This window comes from Coffea arabica, chromosome 11e (genome assembly GCF_036785885.1).
Source record: "Coffea arabica cultivar ET-39 chromosome 11e, Coffea Arabica ET-39 HiFi, whole genome shotgun sequence".
In the NCBI taxonomy this organism is placed as follows: Eukaryota; Viridiplantae; Streptophyta; class Magnoliopsida; order Gentianales; family Rubiaceae; genus Coffea; species Coffea arabica.
In genome coordinates, this window is record NC_092331.1 from 54,248,284 (window position 1) to 54,272,176 (window position 23,893).

General features: G+C 33.3%; 2 protein-coding genes across 2 annotated transcripts; one reads left to right on the forward strand and one right to left on the reverse strand.

The window, feature by feature from the left end:
- The first annotated feature begins 8,210 nt into the window (after positions 1–8,210).
- Positions 8,211–12,474, forward strand: LOC113717975 (uncharacterized). The gene is made up of 2 exons (XM_027242850.2): positions 8,211–9,601; positions 11,137–12,474. Exons 1-2 carry the CDS (start codon positions 8,384–8,386, stop codon positions 12,352–12,354), a joined length of 2,436 nt encoding a protein of 811 aa, XP_027098651.2. The 5' UTR covers positions 8,211–8,383; the 3' UTR covers positions 12,355–12,474.
- A 3,107-nt stretch (positions 12,475–15,581) lies between these two features.
- On the reverse strand, positions 15,582–16,778 carry LOC113718549 (F-box protein At3g07870-like). Its single transcript, XM_027243448.2, has one exon. It carries the CDS (start codon positions 16,776–16,778, stop codon positions 15,582–15,584), a length of 1,197 nt encoding a protein of 398 aa, XP_027099249.2.
- Positions 16,779–23,893: the final 7,115 nt, after the last annotated feature.

A 23,893-nucleotide genomic window follows, 5' to 3' on the forward strand; every position in this document is an offset into this window, starting at 1 on the left:
ACCACTCTCCGGTACTCCACCATGAAATCAAGGCAAGGGATTCTCTTAGCACATCGACACCACAGGAGACATAACATGTTTGTTGAGATATGCCAACTTTTCCTACTGATTTTTTTTAGATTATGTTTGGTATCAAAATAATTTAGTTAGTAGAAGAATAAATCTTGTAGTCAAGATATTTGTTAATCAAAGATCATGTTGGTTTGTTAACAAATATTTTAGCTAAGATTTACTAATAAAAGATTATGTTTTATTGAGATTTTTCTGGATAATTGTTAGGTAGATATTTGCTAGTTTGTTTCATGTAATCACTATAAATAATGAGTTGATGAATGAATAACATAAACTTATTTTTACCTTCAATACAAGTCTCTTATAAGTATTTTTTGCAACACTAAAGTGTTGTTTCTTAATTTATACCCCAAAAAATTAACAATGTGGTATTAGAGCCTATATCTTAAGGGCTTGAGTCTTTTTTTGAGAGTGAATGTATTCGGTGAGGATCTTTTATAAGTTCAAAACCATGATAGGAAAGAAATTTTTTGTCAAATATTTCAACTTTTAGTGGTGAAACTTGTCAAATTTGGACCATTAAATTTTGAACTTATTTGGTAGTCAATGATCTAAGGGATATGGTGGAGACAAATTTTGTCTTGCCAATAGAATCGATGGATACGCAGATTGGAAACATAGAGTTGCAGTTAGACAGAGATCCGAGGCCAACATTAATGACAAGTGTCCATTTTACCTAATAGTTTGTGTTATTTTAGATCATTTGTAGTTAATTTTGAACTCCTAAGAAATTATGAAAGACCATTTTGACAATATTTGATGTCCATGAGTAACTTTGAGAAGACTTGTGAATTCGTCCCTTTTACTTGTTAAAATTTATCATTTTTGGTAGGGATGAAAGAGCAACAAAAATACGGGACTATTTACAAAAAGTCATCACCAAATTGGATGAAAGCATACGAGACCGGACAATGACTTTCGAGTTAGATACCAAATTGGATGCCTGTTAGAATGTTTTGCAAGAGAAAGGGTGATGAGTAGCATACGGCGTCGGATAAAGGGAGTCAAACCAGATAATCGTGCCAGATACTCTTTAGAGGATTTTCTGAAGAAGAGTGTTTAGTAATATACAATGTCAAATAGTGAAATTCGCTTCGGATACCACTTGGTATACTTGATCAGGAAAAATCAATAAGTTGCGCAACTTACACAACTTGCAATCAGCTTTTCATCCTTCTTTTCTGTAATGGCTATGACGTTTTGACAGCTACATTTTGGGTCCAAAACATCAATTTTTGTCAACTTTATTTCACTCCATTGCACATTTTTAACTCTTCAAGACACAAAAGATATTTTGGTGGAAGATTGGAGAAGTTTTGAAAATTATAAATAGAGGAGCCTTTAGTCTTAGAAGGAAGCTTTTGAGCTTTAGTTTCTAGTTGGTTTTAGAGGGGGAGAAAGTTTTGAAGCAAAAGAGAGAAACAAAAGTTTATAGGCAAGACACAAACCCACAATACTTATAACTTTTTTCTTCATTTCTATTAGTTTATAGGACTAGTTTAGGACTTTTGTTGTGCATCCACTCTTGTATTGGCTCCACAAGGAGGCCGATGGAGATGAAGATGGAAAAGCTCAAGAAACTCTAGTGACAAGGGTTTTCTTTTCCTCACCTCTTAATCTTTGTATTAGATTCGAAATTTTGTTAATGCAAGTTTTGGATATTATATTTGTGATGTTGTTTTAAAATTTATGCCTTGAGTATTTGGTTGAGTTATCTATAATTTCTAAGTATTGATTTCTTGATTATTTTAAGCTTTTATCTTGATTAATTTATTCAGTACTTTTGATCTCAAAATCATGATTAACTGGCCATTAATTGTGATAATTTCAAGGTGTTAGATTTGCAATAAAAATTAAAATTGGACACTAGTTCATAGAAGTATTAAACCTAGAGAATACACTCACGAAAGTAGAAATACACTTTTGTAGCTTGTTTCGCAGTAATTTCATAGAAGTAAATGAATTTATAGTTAATCTCATAACCACAAAAGTAGATATAGATTAGTTATAGATATGGTTGATACACCAGCGAAAACAAATATCACGTATGATAAGTGACTAATTTGAGCTATATTTGAATGACATTTTATATTATTTTTAGTCACTTTGGCTATATTATAGGAAGAAAATTGATCATTTTGGCTATAATTTGTTTAAAATGCTCTTAAGTAATTAAATGAGGTTTATGTCACTTTTTACTTGCATTTTGTCCATAATTTGTATAGGAGTTGAAAATAAACCTCATTTGGATGAAAAGGAAAGTTGACAATTTTGACACATTTTTGTATTTCGGCTATAACTTGAGTTACAGTGATCGAATTAAGATGATTCTTAAACTATTTTGAAGATAAGAGATAGATCTACAAATCTTGTGAAGATATCAAAATCCAGTTTGAAGGTTTTCCAGGTCAAAAAGTCGAATTACAGTAGCCAATTTCTATGGTCAAAACTGAAATGAGACATTGAGTAACGAAGGGTATTTCAGTCATTTCTCAGCCTACACATATCCAAATGAGATGATTCTTGATGTATTGGAAAGCTAACTCAAAGGGTTACAAGTTTTATGTTTTGGTCAAGAGTTAATTCAGCTTCTATCATCGTGAAAAGTTCAATTGAAGTTGATGCAAAATTGGAATGCCTTGAAGACTGAACAGAAATTGCAAAGAAAGGCAGGGGAGCAATCCAGCCGTATTATGGCCGGATTTTGGTCAGAAATGGCTGCTCTCCACTTGTACAACTTGTTTCCTCCTCCAATAATTCACAAAAATTGATGGACGTGTGACAACCATTTAGCAGCTGTAAAAGGGATATTTGAAGCCTCATTTTTTGACTACATTCATCTATAAATGGCCATGGACTTACAAGGATCAAGAGAGCTTGGGGGAGAGAAAGGAAACACCATAAAAATATAGTTCTTAGCTTGTTTCTTAGCTCTTTAGTTTAGTTAGTGTAGGATAGTTAGTTTCTAGCTAGTTTATCCTTTCTTGTATAGAAGCTAGAAGAAGATGAAGGTGGAGGATGAAGAAAGCAAGGAGAGAGCTCATGTGACAAGGGTTACTTTACCTTCCAAATCTTTATCTTTTGTAATTGATTCTTAAATTTAGTTAATATGCAAGTTATGGATTCTATGTTTATTATGTGTTTCTAAAATTTATGCCTTGGGTTTGGTTGAACTTTCTATGATTGTTAGTGTTTATTATTTGGTTATTTGATGCTATTATTTTGAGTAAATTATTTAACATTTTAGCTCTTTAAATCATGATTAACCTGGTACCATTAATTGTGATTATCTAAAGGTGTTGTTTTTTCAATGAAAATTGAGATTTAACGCTAGTTCAAGAAGTGCTAAACTTAGGGAGTTCACTCACGAGAGTAAAGGAGTATCTTTGTGGTTTAAGTGATTCATTTCATGTAATTTCATAGAAAAAATGAACTTGTAGTTAATTTCATAACCACGAGCGTAGGTATGGATTAGTTATAAGTATAGTTGATTTACTACGAAAGTAGGTTTCACATGTATAAGGAAATTACGCCATAACTAGCCAAGATAGTAGTACTCAATGATCCAAAAGTAGCACTTGCATGAGTAGTTAGGAATACCATAACCTAAGGAGCTTTCATTTGTTATTTTCTTGCATAAGTTTAGCATAGCTTTATTTCTTTTAATTCATTGATCGTCTAAATAATAGAGAAACTTTAGTAGTGCCAGTAATTGTCCAATCTTTCTCGTGGGATCGACCCGATATATGCCCTAAATTATTAGTTGACCTGTATACTTGCAATCAAAACGGATATAAATTGGATTTAAACTTATACTTATATTTAAAACCCGTCAACGTAGATAAGGAAATTACACCATGGCTTAGCCAAGATTTTAATACTAATTTAGTCAGAAAGTTGCACTAGCATAAGTAGACAGAGATTCCATTATCCGAGGAGTTTTCATTTGTATTCTGTTCCCATTAATAGCTTAGATTTGTTAGTTATAGTTTGTTGAACGTCTAAATAACAGAGAAACTTTAGTAGTGTCGATAGTTGTCCGTCTCCCTGTGGATTCAACCCTAATTATCCTTTACTCGCTTACGACCCGTATACTTGCGAAAAATCACGTGTGAGGTAGTTTAGAAGATTATAAATTTAAAATTTGACTATAGATTGAACTTTATTGTTATATGCATACCCTACGCACGTCAAATTTTTGACGTCATTGTCGGGGAAGATTTATAGCAATATCGACGTGAAGAGTGACTTTATTGGTTTAGACATTTTTATTTGACTTCTTGTGTTATTCTATCTCTTTTTTTCGTTTGTATGTTGGTGTGTTTGTTTGAATTTTGTTTTGTTGTGTTTTGTTTTTGTTTTTACCGAGTGTGCTACTAACATCTATTTTTCTTACGTAATCTTACTTTTGAGGTGTTTAGAAGTATTTTTAGAAAACGAGAAAGATAGATTCTTTTGAAGGACGAGGCTTGATAGGAGGAAAAAAGGAAATGAATCCTCCATACTTTCAAGACTATAATAATAGAGAAATTCATAATAATCATGCAAGTATGCCTTTTGATAATGGCATAGTAAGGTTAAATGCTAAATTGAACAATTTGATACACTTGGTTGAATAATATAGAAATGTTAATGTTTCAAATTTCAATTATATGGTTTGTGTTTTGTGTGGAGGTTATCACGTTGATTATCAATGTATGCAAGCACAATATCTAGATTACTTTGATGGATTCGGGTATTGCATTTCTTATGTTGATCACCATGACCTTAATTGGGGCAATATGCATGATTTTGGTTGGTATGATCATTGTGCTTCTAATGATTTTCAAATTTTTTATGATTTTCAACATATTGATATCCAACAAGATTATAAACCATCTTGAAAATTGACAATTGATAAGTTGGCTAATACACCTTTTCCTGGAGAGTTAGAAAGAGCAAAATTAACTAACAATTCTAAACTATTTTGGGAGCTAGTTATAGAAAAATTTATTCATGATATGAATTCAAAACTTGAAAAGCTAGCCAATGAGATAGACAAACGTTTTGCTCGGTTGGAGGATAGAATGGAAGAATTGGATTCACATTTTGGTAGAATATATGATTAATTGCATGTTTTGTGTGAAGTTGTGTTTTCAAATAAGCATAAATGGTAGAAATGTCATATGTGAAGGTGGACTACATTTTGATAATCATGATGAATCTAATTGTGGTATTGATGAAGAAATACCCACCTTGCATAATAATTCTTTTGGAACTAACCTTGAATCTCAAAGGATGAGTTTTAGTGGTTTATTTTTAACCTCTCTTGAGGAGTGCTTAGAAAGCAAGTTCCAAAGATATCTACCAAGTAATCCCTTCAAAAAGTCCATTGATGAGTTCTCAAATGGTACACATTCAAGGTGATATCTACCAAACACTTGAGATCGGTATACCTTTTTCTACTCTCTTATCATTTGGATACATGGTTCATTCATTTGAGTTATCATTTGTAGATCCACCATGACCTAAATTGGTAGATTACTCTCTGACAAGTCTCCTTGATAATGAGGTAAAATAGTCAAACTAATGACTATAAACAAACGTTTGTTGGGAGACAACCCAACAATTTGTTAAATTTCTTATATTTTTGGTGTGTTTTAAGTGTATTCATTTTCATTTTGTAAGTTTAAAGAATAAAGGTAAAATGAGCACTTTCAATAGATATTTAAAAATTAATGACACAAAACCATGATAAATCACCTACTACATCAGGGGAGTATTTCTTTTCTTTCCCTTTACCTTTTCATATTAAGGATAATGTGTAATGTAAGTGTGTGGGTAAGATTGACTGGAATTGAAGGCATTCCTTAGTATTCATGTGAAAATTAATATGTTTGTTAAGAATTTTGATAGTTGGTGATATTGGTATGATTGAAATGTTAAATTTTGGGATTGTTGGAATGGAGAATGGCCCAAATACAAGGAAAAACTCTACCAAAATTTTTAAAAATTTAGTACCAATAGTATCGTTGGTTGTGTCATTCTTATTGATATGAGATTATGTGTAAGATGCTTTGAAATTGTTATTATGTAAGTGAAGGATTTTGATTTTTAGGAAACTTAATGTCTTATAAAGTGGAGTTTATCATGTTGAGATTTCCTTAAATTCATGAAATGTATTGCTCTTGATTTGTTTATGTAAATTGGGTGATTGGTATGATTGATGAATGTGAAATTTTTCTTGTGATTTTTCCCTTAAATTTAGTTTTTACAAGAATCAAATAATGTGTATTTGCTTTCACAAAAGAAGAAAAAAAAAGTTATATGATTGTTGATGACATAAGCATCTATTCCAATGATTCGAAACACTTAGTAACCAGAGGTCGGCATCTACAAATATTGACATTCGCGTAAAATGGTGTTAGAATTAAGAGTATGCAAAGCAACGAGAGTTTGTGATTTGATTGAGCAATCAGGGGTATGCATCTACCAATGTTTGTTTTCGCGTCAAAAGACATGTTCACTGCTCGAATAAAGTTTAATGAGAAAAAAAAAAGCAAGGAAAAGAAGAAAGTATGTGATCAAAGTGTGAAAGTTTTCTTAATTTCTTATTCTTGTTTATATAAGTTTTGAGGGGTAGTTACAAGTTTAGTTACTGTCGACCTCCATTTTTTGAAAAATAAATTTAGTTTTTATTTGAAAATTAGTTTTTTATTTTAGAAAATAAATAAAGAAAAAGGACCTAAAATGAGACATGTAAAGTGCAGCGGTTTGGGTCCAAAATAATAGTCTAAAAAGGATTTTTAGAAAAAGTTGGAGTCGCCACTTAATATTAAGTTAAGGTGTACCAAATCATCCAAAATAAATAATAAATAAAATCCCTTTTAGACGATTATAGATCTTTGAAAACAAGAAAAAAGAGTTCGGAAGTCACAGTTGAAAAAAAGGGAAGACAAAGATTTGATAAGTTCAAATCTAAGGCACCCTTTCAACCTAATCAAAACTAGTTGCGAGATTTAGTCAAAAAATTTTCTAATCTAACCTATAAAACTTATCACATTTGGATATTCTTATGTGGTGCAAATCTAGACCTAAAGGATATCGGGAGGGTTGAAATATCTTTTCAAAGTTTAATTGGTGTAAATCACATTAATTGTGATGCCTAAGAATGATTCTTAAAAGAGGTCATGAATATGTAAAAGATGCGACTCGAACAAGAACTTATAAAATATATAGATAAATATACATGACCTAGGAAAAGGAAATGCAACATAACGGGTACGGGATGTTAAGATTCATGATTAAATTTTCCTTTTTATAAAAGAAATACGAACGTGCTAAGGTTAAAAAGATATACTCATTTATTTTTCATATTTGAAGAGTGATTCTTCTAATCTAGTCAAGCAAAATGGACTAGCCTATTTCTAATTTTCTAAAATGAAATACAAGCCTAAATGATATGGTCCAAACATATAACGGGTAAGAGAATAATAATAGGAAAAATATCATTCAAATGAAAATAACATAAAAATAGAAAAAAATGCATGAGATGCAATAAATGTCATGCGAAGGCATGAATCTAGCCGAAAATGACTTAAGAGGTCTGTATAATATTTGCAATGAATGAATTTTGTATAATTTTTTTTATTGTCAATGCAAACTTTAGTCTTTAAAATTGGTCTGTCAAAATGATTGTCATGTTGGTAATTACTGTTTAAGCGTAATTATATTGAAAAATACATTTAAATAGTATAAATGACAAAATGCTTGTAAGAAGTTTTGCTGACAACGTGTTTGATAGTTGATGTAATTAAAAATAGTTTATATGAGGGTAAATATACAAGTACATAAAATGACAACAAAATATTTATACCAAATTCCCTCCTCTCCCTTTATATATATAGTATAGATAATTTGAAATATTAAACTATTGTTTTTATTGAGAGATACAATGCTATCACAGACCGTAAAAATTTTTCCAAATTTATATTGGTTGAGACTTCCATTTGTATTAAAAAAAATCCCATTATAGATTGCTGGTTGCTACAATAAGAAGAATGAGTCATTTAAATCGAATATATTAGTAGCAAAACAAAAAAAGTATTTTAATTTATTATTTTTTCAAAAAAGGTAAGTACTAAGTAGTTGGCTAATGGGATAACAAACAGCCAAAATCAGCTCCGTATTAGGTCAGCATTTTGCCCCTCAAAAGGCGCCAAATTCACAAATTGAAACTCCCCAATTTGGTAAATAGGGTAGCTTTGCTGCCTTCATACTGACCAGTGCAAAGAATGGAGAATTGGAGGTGAAAGAACGAGGAAAAATCAGAATGATGGATTGGAAAAGAAGAAAAATCACACAGTCCTCTGCTTCACCAGCAAAAGAAAGGATCTGTAACGGTATTTCAATCTCTATTTTAGACCTTCCCATTTGCATTTTAGTTGAGATTTTTCTAAGACTTTCAATTTCTACCATTGTTGATTGCAAAAGGGTTAGCAAGGCTTGGTACAAATTTATTTCAGACACTGAATTTGCTAGTGTTTATTTGAGAAAACCAACATTTACCAGTGTTATTTTACCCGTGGAAAAAAATGGGCTTTGTTTGCTTGAACTCAAAGGAGGCTATGATTATACGAGCAAACGAATTTCCCCGAAAATTTGTCGAACCCCAGATGGGTTTTCCAGGGGATCAGTGACAATATTGGGTTCTTGTAATGGATTGCTTTGTTTAGCTCATTATATCTATGGGGAGGAGCAGAACTATAGATTGTATGTGTGTAATCCATTGCTTGGGGAATATGTGTTGCTTCCACAACCAAAAGTAGATAAAAGAATTCGTGAAGAGGTGTATGGATTTGGGTTTAGTCCAAAAACTGGACAATATAAGTTGTTTAGGATTATTACAAGGAAATGGCGTGTTGGTAAAACTGAAGCTCAGGTTTGCACGGTAGGGATTGGAAATGATTGGAGGGTTTTACGGGAAAATGCTCCATTTCCACTTGCTAGAAAATGCTTGGGTGAAATTCTTTCTACGGTCCAAATTTGTGAGGTTACTCTTAATGGAGCTCTACATTGGATATCAGGTGATTTGAGTAAGCCTGACTTTATATATTCGTTTGACATTGGTGAGGAAAAGGTTCGGCTTGTTCCTCATCCCCATGGCATGGTAGAGAGAAATCGTTGGACAAGTTTGGGAGTTTTACGTGATTGTCTTTGTGTCTTTCAAGTTACCAGATCTTCTCCTGGTATGGACATCTGGTGGATGATGAAGTATGGAGAAGTGGAGTCTTGGACTAGGGAGACTATCATGGACAGTTGCCTTCCACAAGATTTGGAGTATAGAAGACCATATCATCCAACTTTGATTTGGAAGACAAGTGAAATGTTGATGTGTCCTGATTATGGGCCTTTGATCTGTTACAACATAGAAGAAAAGACTGCCATGGAAGTGGCGACTAAAGTTGATCGCCGTTTCCGTTCCTTACCAGTTCCTTTCCACCCGTGCTTTCTCTCCCTTATCGATGTTCTAGAGGCAGGACATGTGGAGGTACTGAAATTTAAATTACCTATTTTTTCCTTTTTGTCTCTATCATTGTGTTTTAATTGTACCTAGTTTAGTTGCTTACTCTTCGTATATAGAGTGCACAACGGATTTATTGGATACTGATTTGATTTGGCCATAATGATTAAAGAACTCTAGGCAAAATTTTATTGATTTAATATCTACAACCAACTAGAAATCCTCTATCTTTTAAATGTGTTGGAAATGCTACGGGCACACTTAAGGTTGCTGTCATTAAGAATGTGCAAGGAATTTCCTTACAATTAAATTTTGGATGGAGGTTGGCTATGTTTTAAGGTACCCATCGTTATTGTCTGAATGAGTTGCTTGTGGGTACTTAAAGGTTTCCATTTTGCTATCTTACCTTAGTGGTTTTACCGACTAGAATGCAACCAACATGGCAAAATAACATTATCCAGACTCTTTTAAAGCTGTGATGATTGAATTTCTTCAAAATATTTAATTTATGAAGCTGGTGTGGGATTAACCCTTGGTATTGCTGTTATTCAGCCCATTAAATGATGATACCCAGGGAATATATCGATTGTTACTTCAGCATATTGTACTCTACGTATATGGCTGTTTAGTAATTTGGTTGTCTGCAATTTGTTTTTCTTGGTCATATTTCATTCTGTAAGTCATTGTTGGATGGAAATGGAACTCTTTCCAATTCTTAATTTTTGGTGGTAATCTTGAGGGTTGATCTGGTATTAACTTAGACATCAGCAATGTAGGACCTTAGGGATTGAGTTGGTGGACGGGGTCGTTAACTTTCAAAAATATGGAAGAGCAATAAGACAACAATGACATTGTTGTAGAAAATTGTATTAAAAATGTAATTTTAGCAGTCAAGATTGTAGACCACATGATAACACTGCATGAAGCTTGAATGGTGGATGATTGCAAGATCCTACATGTTTCACATTAGATTTCTGGTTCAAGCTCGAATGGTTCACAGGGCTTTAGCTGAACTGCTATGTTATATGTTACATATTGGGCGTTTGCTCTGTTCTTAACAATTTTTGTGTTTGTTGCTCACCATGCTCATTGGTATATTTTCTACTGGCCTTATCATCATAATACGCTTTGGACATTTTATGACCTCACATGGCTTAGTTATTGTAAATTTGTTATACAGCAGCATTAAAATCAGAAATGTGGTTATGCTCTTATTACCAATTGAACTATCAAAAAGTGCTTTTATTTCAGGAAATAAGGGAAGCACTAATTCTCATGCTCATCTTTGTTGTCAGCGGGCTGCTTTGTTTGAGAATCTACATCAAAATTAGGTTGTCAACTTAGGTCTGCAGTGTGGCATTGAACTTGGATTGTTTTTTCAGTGGATCTTTTAAACTGCCACGCTTTTCTTTTTTGTTTATTTATTTTTCTGAATTCGGTGAGCCAGGTAAAGAAGAAACTTGAGTTTCATTAATGTTCTGTTAGATTTGCTTAAAGTTGTTTTCACTTTGACTGGTAGGTCTGTTTGATCTCGGTCATTTAACTGTAAAGTTCTTTTTTAGGGTGTTGGTGGGGAGCTAAACTTTGTAATGGGTTGCAAGAGAGATGAAATTACTTCACCAAATAATAAGAGGAATGCTGGTACTAGCATTATGGATCTACCCACCTTCATTTTGGTAAACATTTTATCAAGGGTACCAAGTATCACCATTTTATGCATCAAAAGCGTTTGCAAGACCTGGTATAGGTTCATCTCAGATCCTCATTTTGCTGACACTTATTTCACAGCTCGACAATCTGTTAATCTTGTGCTTTCGACTAGAGACTCTGCTTGCTCTTTTCTTGAGCTTAAAGCAGGTGACAATAATGACAATCAACTTAACTATAAGAGTGGTTTACCTGCTCGGCTCTCTGATGATAGAGTGGCTTTCTTAGGCTCTTGTAATGGGTTGATTTGTTTCTCTGTATCCTCCAACTCAATGCCGAATTACAGTGTTCTTTTTATCTGTAATCTACTCCTCAGAAAATTTTCTCCAATTCCCATACCAAAGGTGGAAAAAAATATTCGAGAAGATGTGTATGGATTTGGATATAGTCCATTGACAGGCCACTACAAAATCTTGAGAATTTTCACAAAAAAGTGGCATCCAGGAAAATCTGAAGCTCATGTTTGTACTATAGGATCTGATAAAGATTGGAGAGTTATAGAGAATCATACTCCATTTCCAATGGGTAGGAAGTGGTCAGAATTCAGTAATGTAGCCCACTTGAGTGGGGCTGCTGTTAATGGTGCTCTTCATTGGATAGTTGAAAATTCTCAAAATCCTGATTTTATATACTCATTTGACTTGTGTGATGAAGAAGTTCATCAAGTTCCACCTCCCCCATATATGGGAAAGAGAAGCTCTTGGACCAGTCTAGGAGTATTGCGAGATTGCCTTTGTGTATATCATACTATTTGCCCTGCAAATCTAGACATATGGTCGATGAAGGATTATGGAGTTGGCAGTTCGTGGACTAAAGAAAGCTTTTCTGCAGATCACATTCCAGTTGGTTTGGCAAATCATGCAGTCCTCCCAATTCTTACATGGAGAAGTGGTGAGCTGCTGATGCAAGTGGATTCTGGCCCTCTGATTTCTTATTGTCCAAAATCAAAGAAATGTAACGTTCTTCAGATTGAGTCTGATTTTGGTGGGTGCTTCATAGCAGCTCCGCATTTCCCCAGTTTTCTTTCACCAAAGACTGCTCTGAAGGAATGCCATTTAGTATCGTCGAAATGACTGCTCTCTTTTGGCTCTTCCAGCATGATTATGTGACTTTTTTTTCACATTGTTGTGGCACTCAATCAAAAAAATTCATTGCCAGGAACTATTGTTGCAAGGCTCTCCATGCTTCTTTTATTTGACCTATTGTGCCTCATTAATATGTTCTTTTTTTTATTTGTTTATTTTGAATTTTTGGTACTTACAACCGTGATGTTTATCACTGGCAAAATATATTGGTATCACCAAAATACCTTTGATGCATTGACCTTACCCTTACAACAAAATTGATGGGATAGAGCAAGGCAAACATTTCAATGTTTGAAAGAGTATATATACAAGCAGATAAGAAACTCCAAACAAGGAGTGAAAATTGTCAAACAAATGTTACAATTACATTAAACGGTTGCAAGCTACCTCTGCCTGGCAATGACCTTGGCTTGTCCTCCTATGCAGAGATTCTTCTTTTCTTCATCATCCCCTCAAAGAAATCATACGCATTTCCACTTTTGTGATTAAATTTGACGGATGAAAAACTAGCAGGAAAGAAGACAGATTCCAGCGTTTGTATCCACCAAAACATCTGTGCCTTCTCTGAAATGAATTCAAGGCATTGATAAGATCTGCCTCTTCAAAGTCTGGAAACAACTTGTCCACAAAAGGGAATTCAGTGTCTGCCAATTGCCACAGCATGAAGTTGCTCACTCTTTGTTCACCACTGGTTCTTATCAGCAAATCTGGATTAGGGAATTCAACGCATTTCGTTTCTAGCTCTTCTTCAAACAATTTCCATTTATGTTTTCTAGGAGCGCCTCACCATCCCTAACTTTGCTAGTAATTCTATTGATAGCCTGCAATATTTCGTTTCTTCCACTATAGTTCATTGCTATGAGGACATGAAGTCCTGTACTAGCCTTTGTAGTCTCCTCTACCAAAGTCATGGTCTCCTGCAGGGACTTTGGAAGCTTTGTTGTGTCCCCAATAATGGAAACTTTTATACCTTCCCTGTGACGAGGGACAATTGTTTTAGATGGAGAAATGGACCAAGCATGTTCCAAGATAGGCTCGACTCCGATGAAGCACAATCCCTTGGATTATGTCGTAAAATTTGGCAAAGTATGACTTATATAGTCGTATTAGTGTTAAAAAAAATGATTTGTAGGACTTAACAGTCTTGACCAACGAACAAAGAATTCACAATGAATTCTAAAAAGCAAAAGAATCAAAATTATGATAGTTTAGTGAGCCCAAATTCGACTCAAAGATCTGTCAATCGAGCTTGAACCATGATATGCAGACGGGGGCCTGTGCGGAGCTAAGTACAATTGAGGTTGAGCAATTGCCCCTCAACTGTGGACAGCTGCTAAAGTTGCCTTAAGAATGTTTAAAATTTTTAATTTTAGTTTTTATTTTGTACCCCTTATAATTTTCAAATTTCCTTTTTCCATTATATTGCTCTCCCCCTCCCTAAATTTATAGGATAATTGCATTTGTAGCTTGCTTTAAACACGAATACATCCAAAATAAAAGTATTATTCTCTTGTTTTCAAATGATAATTTATTTTCTTTTTCTATCTTAAGAAAAGAAAATAAAGTATTAATTGAAAACAAAAGAATAATCTTTAAATTTTTGGGACATACAAATGTATAAATGATCTTCATGTGTTGACTTGGAAGATCATCCCAAAATCTACAAGGATTTAAGTGCCAATTAGTCAACATAAATCCAGGTACGCTTTCGCAATTTGGCTGTTAATTTATTTTTTAATAATCACCATACAGATTTTGGGTTTAATAGGTGATGGTTTTCAACAAAGGTTAATATAAACATCCACCTAACAATATCTCCACTAAAATACATGTAGGAAGGTCCATAATGCTCCTAACTGTTCTTGCCGTTGCTCTCAACCTTTTGCAGCTTCCCATGCTGGTTGCTTCTGGTGAGTTTATGGCAGAACTAAAATCATAAGGTTGTCTATTAGGCATATGGGGGGGGGGAACGGTCACATACATATGGAAGTCTCGCAGTTTTAGAATCTAGGATTTCCTATTCCTTTTCTGATTTTTTTTAAGGTGGCATTATTATCAAAGCACCTTTTTTTTTTTATTTAACGTCGGGACATTCTATTTATACTCCCTCCCTCCCAATGCATCCCTTTTATATTATTACCGTTAAATTCATGACATGTATGTAAAAATTGAATTTCAAATTTAAAGACGAGATTTACCGGTTTGGATTTAGTCGAGCAGCAGGCCAATACAAGATCTTGAGGGTTCTGACTATAAAGTGGGTACGACAGTTAGAAGCTCATGTTTGCACAGTAGGATCAGATGACGGTTGGAGAAACTCGGGGAGACTTTCTGCGGATCGAATCCCAGTTAAGTGGTCAGAGAAGACCAATAAAGCTCGGCTATGTGAGGCTACTCTTAACGGTGATCTTCATTGGACAGCTGAATGTGAAAAGTACAATGTGGATTCTGAATGCATTTAATTGACGTGAATTACTGCAGCATGATACAGTGTTCAATGTTCCCCAGCTCATATAGTCTACTGATAGTTGAGGATGCATTGGGGTGCTGTGGAAAAGATTTTTCTAGATGAAACAACTTTATCTACACTTAATTTTCAGGATGCATTGGGATGCTACGGAGAAAGATTTTTACTAGATGGAACAAATTTATGTACACTTCATTTTCCATTCGGAAGTTGTTAGCTAGGTTGTAAATGTGATACAAATTGTATTCAGAGTAAGAATGGAAAATTTTCCTGGCAACGTTGTCATTGATGGGCAATTTGTTATGTGCAATTTTGCAAATCATCGTATGCCTAAAGACTAACTAGACAACTTGGGCGCTTTTATCTTTTTCCAATTTGAGAAAGTTATTATATACTAGATAAACAGGCCATGCACTAAATTGGTGACTCCAGTGCAGGATGCTGCGTTTTAAAGAACAAAACAGTATATAGGTGAATGCTTTGTTGTGATTAATTGACTTTATATTGTTGAAAATTTTCATGAATGCTTGAATTCCTTCCCAAGGTGCTGGTTAGTGATAAAGGCTACTTTGAACGGACACTAGAAACCAAGTGACTGAAACAGAGAAATTAGCAACAGGGATCTTTGAACTAGTTTCGTAAAGAATCTGCAATAGTGATAGATGGAACTGCGCCTGATGTGTTGAAGGGATTCGCTCTTGTTTCTTGTGACATGCTTGGAAATACAGCACCAAGAACAGGTACATGCTTAGGCTCGTCCTGTGAAGAGATTTCTTAGCGGCACTAAGCTAGGAAGGAAAGTGCATTCTACCTCTAATTGCTTTATGTTGGCAATTTCGAGTTTGGTGTGCTTTCTTTGGTCTAGATTGCAACAAACAAATTCAGACGTACTAATTGATACTAGAACTGAATCATCTTCCCGTCCCCAAATTTTGACTGATGAAACTTTCTCTAATAAAGCCATGCAGCATCTTGAAACCCAATTTTCTCGTATGGAGTACTCTTTAGACCACGACTCCACAACCCCGTATTCCTTCATCCTCCATATATCGAGCTCATGAGAATCATGGTAAGCAAAAGATGATATGCAGATACAATTTCTTAATACCAAGAGAGATCTTGCCTTATTCGTTTCCATGTCAAGGGGTGGTGCCATTATTGACCTAAATCTTTCTTCACCAATATCAAATGCATATATGAACACAGCTATCCTCGTGTTAGAAGTACGCTCCCGAGCCATCCAGTGCATGGCTCCTCGAAAAAGCAGGCCTTGAGGATCCAAAACATAAGGGCAATTTACCATCTCTAAGATTCTCCAATTAACATCAACTCCAACTGTAAAAATCTCACTATAACTTTTACCTCCAATATCTGAATGGACAAGTAGGACCTTGTAAAGATTAGTGGACGGATCAACGCCAAAACCACTTGTAATCATATCATCATCCACATTCCTTCCTTCCGGCAGAATCTGGCGTTCTCCTAGAATAGGATTGCATATAAGGACATTGCTCCTAAATTCAGGGCAAGAGCCAAAATAATGTTCAATACAAACAAGGCCGTTGCAAGATCCCACTACGTAAAAATTTCCTCGAATTGGTTTGATGTTTGCCCGCATAGACTTTCCCGACGTGAATCCGACTTCACCCTGCTCATGTCCAAATTCAAGAAAACGCAAAGGCCTGGCATATTTGTCTGTTACCACCACGCGGACTAAGGGCTCCAACAGGATGGCTAAGGGTTGCTGTTTCTGATGTGCATTGAGAAAATCAGGCTCGGTAAGAAATTTGGAGAAAGTTTTGTTAAGGGTCCTACATTGAAGTATTGTCTTTACTGGTAGCCTTTTGAATATCTCTACTAAGATGCAGGTGGGAAGGTCCATAATTCTCACCTTTGCCTGTGAGCTTCTTCTTGGTCTCACCCGCTTGCAGCTTTTCATGTCCATTGGTAGCAGAACATCACATCGCTGGCGCAGCAAGACGGCTAAGGGTAATATAGAGGTGCATGTAGACTGCGTATCCTATTTCTTTCCTGATTCGCAGGGAGCCCTAATCCTCGTAGGATCTCATATGGTGGGTTAACCGATCAAAAATTTTTTTTTAAAAAAAAGGTAAGTCAAAGTATTGAGGTTCAGAAAAGATATAGATATTTATTTTCCCAAATTTATTATTGTTAATTTGAATCCTTTTTCTTTTCCTAAAAAAAAACATTACTTATGTCTCTAAATTCTTGACAAAATTTACATGCACATGTTAAGGTTTCCTTGCGAATCATCTAATAGATAAATAACACACACAACCCCGTACAGATTAGATGAAGCATGGCGGCATACAAAGTTTGTAGAGATTATCCTATATGGAGAATCACTAAAAATAGTAAAGTTTTAGTTTCCTTTGTCAATGGCATGGAAATAGGATATTAAAGCTCATGCATGATTAAATTAACCAAACGAAGTAGAATTAAAATCCCCGTATGCCAATTTAAAAAATTTCCCACATAGATCACATGTAAAAACCTGTCAAACAAATGGATCGAGCCCGCAGGAATTGTTATCTTTAAAAAAATTTTATACATGATTAAAAAATATATTTACGAAAAACGTGAAACTACAGTCCAGACAAGGTTAGAATTATTATATACCAAGATCACGTGCTTTTCAGTTTATTTCTTACGTGCAAACTTCGTGAGGGGTTTTTCATTCATTTTTGTTTTTGTGCTAGTTATATGTACCTCCCTTTAACTTTGAAGTTTGTCTATATTATGAGTCAGACCCTCGCGTTTAATAAAGCTTGGAAAAGACGAGAAATTTCCAATTTTGTGATGAATTTTAAAAAAATTCTACAAAAGGGGTGATTTTGGTTAAATATTCCGCAAGGGGGTGTTCGCATTCGCGAAATGCGAGCTTCCCATTCCTTGAACCATTGCACACCTCCCTTTCCTTTATTTTGGACACCTCCCTTATTACTGCAATAAATAGAAAGACCAGACATGTAAGCATCGACAAGACTTACGTTTAAATTGAAATTTAGTATATTTGGAAACCTTATTTAAGAATAATGGTGTCGTATTTTAGTGACATACTATAGAGAGATAATATGTTGGAAAAGTAAAATTTTGGTTGGACAACAGTGTTTAAGAAATAATATAAAAATTTTCTAAAAAATGGGCAACCCATTCACATAAATTTGTAGGAGTTCAGCTACAGTAATCTACGTACTAATAACTGAGAAAGAAATGAAAAATCGAGAATATTCCAAAAAAATCCAGGTTTGAGTAGTCAATACCTGAAGTTGGAAATTGAAAAAAAAAAAATGAAGACCATGAGAATTCAAAGAATCCAAGCTTAAGAAATGGCGGAGCATTAACCACTGTACAGGACCAAACATTATTTGCAACCCAAATTAGTGGTAAAAGAACTAATATCATTCACTCTGATTCACTATATTCACTATATTCCTCACTGAGCTCGCATTCACGGAATGCGAGCTCTGTGAGCTCGCATTCCGTGAATGCGAAGACCCCCCATTTGTAGAACAACCTCCAAAAATCGCCCCAATTGTAGAATCCTTTTTTTTTTTCATCATAAACTAAGAATTCACCCTGGAAAAGACCCCTCAATCTCAAAAGTTCATAAAGATACGCCCCTGTTGTTAGTCAACTAAGGATGACCAACACAACCTTTGAGTTGTCTCGGGGTAAAATTATAACTAAAAGCCCCAGAATGCCCGCAAGATGCTGACTTTGTCTTTCATCTTCCAATCCCACTAAAACCAACATGGTGGAGGAGTTATTGATTGCAAGCTCCGACGAAATTATACTTTTAATGTTGAGAATTATATTTTTAGCTTTATTTTCTGTTTAAGGTAAATGATCTTGTACCCACATGTAGTTTGGTTTTTCACTACATAACTCTCTTTAGTTTTAAATTCTATATCTAATCCCTTCATAATTTGGATTAAAGTGTTATGTTAGTTCTACTGTTAGAATTCATGGTCAATGTTAACAAGTCAAAATTGAACTAATAAATTAAAAAAAATCACCCTTTCACTACTTTCTTTTTCCCAAACACAAAAGAAATAGATAATAAAAAAAATATGAATTCTTTAATGGCTACAAATATCATTATAGATTTTATAAACCAAATCTTTAATGACTCCAAATCTTCAATGGTATTTTATATTTCTTATTTATCTATTGTTTAGTTTTCTTTCTTTTTTCTTTTCTCATTTGAAGAAAATTAAGATTTAATAGGTCATAGGTCAGCTTCGTTAGGCCAAAAAAAGAAAGAAAAGGAAAAGAGAAAAACATTGAAAGAGTGAATTTATCAATTTATTAATTTCATTTTAACATTTTAATATTGACCATCAGAAGGAGAAAAAACTAACTATGACATTATAGGTCAAATCATATGAAAGTTATGTATAAGTTTTTAAACTATTGCTTGAGATTATATGATAAAACACTAAACTAAAACACTAAACTACAAAAAGGTATATCGGGCTTTGGGGACAATTCTTATGACTATATATATACTGATTAGTGATGGATCAAATCCGAAACCATGAGATGCTGGAACATCTCTATCCACAGGAATCGATATGCATTTATCATGTATAGGATTCCATACGTGATCCGTCAATGAATTTAAACCAGCGCCATCCTCGACCACCTACCCCAATGCAGCCCAACCCATTGCAAGAAATTTGCTTGATACTATCAATTAATACTAGTAATTGATTGAGAACCATGTCTTCTTTTTAGCAGCTCGTAAAAGAGACTATTGAGTGAAATTAAACTTGGAAGCTATGCGTGCTTCCAGCAAAACTTGTTGATATCATCCATTCTAGTAAGGGTAGACTTCCTTTCATTTATAGTACGTAGACTATCAAGTTGATATCCCAAGAGAACGTTGAGTTCTCCCTGTCTCCCCATATTTAGGTTTTAGCACGTAGAATATCACCAAAACCACATCCTAAGAACCAACTTTGTCTGGTGGTGTACTCTTGGAACCAGTTCTCCAGGATTCTTTCATTTTCCACGTACTTAGCTCTTGATCATTAGCGCGACCAATTATGCTTAGGAAGTTTCGAAATACTAGCAAGCTGCAAGAGACTCCTCTAGTTCTCATCATGTCTGAGGGAGTGCGGATTGACCTGAACTTTTCCTGAATTATATCGAATGCACATATAAAATCAAAACTTGTTGGACCAAATCTGTAAAATCCACGGTCAATCATCCAGTGAATCGTTCCCTGAAACAAGGGCCCCTGAATTCCAAAAAGCTGATTCACTTCCTTAGGTGCTACTATACTTGGACTGGTTTCATGCTCTAGTTTTCACCATTTAGCATCAAGTCCTACAGTAAAGTTTTAACTACTGAAATATCGTTAACTGGATTTTTTTCTGCCAAAACTCTTACAACCTACCTTGTAATCATCAGATGAGGGATATCATAGAACCCAAAACCATACGACACCGGAATATCTTTAATTTTGCGAAGAGGAAGTTCTGAATATTCTCCCAAAATAGGATTGCATATGTAGATGAACCTCGGCATCATATGCGCTGGAAATGTTTCTGTTAAACAAAGTAAGCCTTTGCTAGATACTAATATATAAAGCTCTCCTTCATTTGGTGGAATCCTTGCCCGGACAGGCTTCACTGTGAATCTTGATTCGCATCGATATTCACCCACTTCAAGTACTTTGGAAAATGTTTTACAGACGCAGCTACACCACAGAATAGTCTTTATTGGGAGTCTTAGAAATATTTCTACCCAAATACTGATAGGAAGGTCGAGAATGACTCTTGCCTGAGTAGATGCACCACCTTCTATTGTTTCTTGAATGCCTGATTCTCCTTCATCTTCTTTCTTGATAGTCATGCAGTTTCTGAACAGTTTTACGTACTCAGATCTTGATGATGTTTTTGAACCTTTCCATCTTGAGAATTTTACCATTATCACCTGATTTTGATCAGTTCGCTTTTCGTGATGTTTTAGAGACTTCCCATCTTGAGGAATTGATCAATACAGCCTGATTTTGATCCACTTGTCATTAGATGAAGTTAGTCTGTCATTTTCCTTATCCTTACTATCTAGACCCCAAAATGAATTTTTTTTTTTTAAAAAAAAGATCCTAAAAATGAATCGAATTTGCTATGGCTGGTGGCTTGGGTTTTGAATTGTGTCGTTAATAACTTTTGAAGGTTGTGATGCTCGCTGGGATTGTTTGCCGTGCCAATGGAAGATGTATTAACTGATTTTGGGATCTAAAATAGTCAATTTCAACGGCCACAGGCCAATTAGCTTTTGATGCTTGAAGGGCCAATTTTCCAAACTTTTTGAAGTATTGGTAGTTGGTATTTGATTTATGAAGTTGAGGCTGATGCTTTTGACGCTTGAAGGGCCATTTTTCCAAAATTATTTGAAGTATTGGTAGTTGATTTATGAAGTTGAGGCTGGATCACTGGGATTGATTACAGGGTGGAGGTAGGAAGGAGGGTGGTGATAGAAACTCAAGTACTTAATTGGACAATTAAATGCATGTGTTGCAATATCTATGACAATTAATGGAGGAAAACAAACAAAGACTTGATGTCAAAATATGGAAAATGCTGTAGTAACTATCGTTATGGTAACTAAATAGTTTTTACCTGATATAACAGGTTATTATACTTTTAGCGACCATAATAATTAGTAACTTTTGTGTCTCAAAAGGTAAATTGGAATAAATATGAAACTTACTTTTTAAAGAGATAAATTACTATTTTATATCCCAAACATACTTTTGAAAGAGTAAGTTTAGTTCAAATAATAGTAAGATATTATACATAAATAGTAATTCTTACTTATAACATAGTAAATTTGATTAATGACCAAAACTTACTAATTTATGGCACAAATGTACTATTTTGCTTAAAAAACTTATACCAAACCAATACTAGGAAGTTTATTTGAAATAACAATAAAATATTTTATTAATGATTAAAACTTAGTACCTTAGTTAGTAAATACTCGTAATATACTTGTATAATACATGATTATATGTATAATCTAAAATTTTTTGTATTTATATATTTTAAAATACTATGAAAAATATTTTGACCTTTCACATAACCTTATAAAATAATAAAATTTTGTCGTATTATAATTTTTGAAAAGTTTAAAAGTTTGGATAATAATAACAACACATCTTCCTAGTTATATATGGAATATCACTTATCTATGTAATTTCTATAATTTAAAACCTATTAATATAATAAGATGATAAAGTTTTAATATATTTATTGTCTGGAACACAAGAAATAATAAGAATTAAACTTGTATTAATATAGACCTAACAAAATGAGAGAAATAGTGTAACAATTAATACAACAATAAAAATAACATAATTAGTATAATCTGAAATTTTTTTTCTCTGGAGATTGTTCACGAATATAAGATCCAACCACTAAACAAAAATCACATGCATATATAATCTATTGTATAATTTAAATTAAATTTAGTTCAAGTACAAAATGATCCTAAAATAATTAGCACACTATAATACCATATTATTGTAACAACAAAATTTTTTTTTGCCAAAAGTCTTCAATATCCATGATATATGTATGAGAGATATTTTACCATATTTTTATCTCTTTTTTCCCATATTTGTATCTCATGTCTAATCAATGATGTTAATTTGAGGAAAAATATTTTTTTATAATAAAATCATTTTGAATTTAATTAACAAATTGAGATTTTTTTAAAATAAAAGTGAAATATTTTGGGAACTTATTTTTTATTTTCCCAAAATTAAAATATTGCTATTTTTTACCAATTGCTGCCATTAACATTTCATTTTCTAGACTAATTTTTATCAATGTAAAATTAGTTTAGTTAACAATAATTGAAGTTTTGTTGGTCCGAAGATTGGCATGCTATTGTTGTTATTTTACATGTAAATATATAACCTAAGTAATAAAATAAATAATAGCTACTTAAGAAAAGGAAATAGGAGCTCAATTGATTGCATTCAAACTATGAATTTTGTTAGTGTACAATTGCTAAATTATATTTTTATTTATAAGAAATCAATATGCATCATATATTGACCAGGACTAAATTACTGATTACTTAACAAATCATATCTAAACACATGATGTGATATATATTGCATTTGGTCACCTTTATACTCATACCATTTTCCTTTCTTTCTATTTATATTTTAATAGTGCAAAATTCTCTTGATTATTTTAGTGAAAATGCATAAAATCTTTTACAAAATTATTTCAATTTATTTACAAAATATTAGTACTTTTAGGAGAAGCAATGCATTGTAGGAATGGTTTACTAATTTTTTAGTAAACATAACTACTACATTAAATAGTTAAAAAAAAAACTTGATTTTATTATGCTTTAATTAGGAGTGCTTTTGAAGAGAAGAATTAAGGGATTAATTTTTTTGATTCAAGAATTTTTAGAGATTGTAATTATCAAAAGAAAAAAGAATTTTTAGAGATTGTAACTCTCTTATTATTTGATTTAATAAATTTCATATTTGTGGAAGTTTTCATGTCTTTTATTTTCGGCAACGAAATTTGTGCTTACAGTTAGATACAAATATGGTAAAATATCCCTTATATGTATGTCATGGATATTTGAGACTTTCAATAAAAAAAAATTTTGTTGTTAAAATAACATTGTATCATAGTGCGCTAATTATTTTTGGACCATTTTATACGTGAACAAAATTTAATTTAAATTATACAATAGATTATATGTGCAAGTGATTTTCATTTAATTGTTGGATCTTATTTTGATGAACAATCTCCCAAGGAAAAAAGTCCAGATCATACTGATTTTCTTATATTAACTGTTATACTAATTTTATGATTTTTATTGTTATACTATTTCTCATTTTGTTTGGGCTTTAAGTCTTATTAATTCTTGTGTCCCAGATGTAAATTTATTAAAACTTTATCATCTTATTATATTCATAGGTGTTAAATTATAAAAATTGTGTTATATAAACAAGTGATATTCTATAGATAACTAGGAAGATTTGTTGTTATTGTT

Coding starts and splice junctions, on each gene's coding strand:
- LOC113717975 (XM_027242850.2), top strand. CDS start 8,384: ATGATGGATTGGAAAAGAAGAAAAATCACACAGTCCTCTGCTTCACCA. Junction 9,602..11,136: donor TAGAGGCAGGACATGTGGAG/GTACTGAAATTT, acceptor GTTCTTTTTTAG/GGTGTTGGTGGGGAGCTAAA.
- LOC113718549 (XM_027243448.2), bottom strand. CDS start 16,778: ATGGACATGAAAAGCTGCAAGCGGGTGAGACCAAGAAGAAGCTCACAG.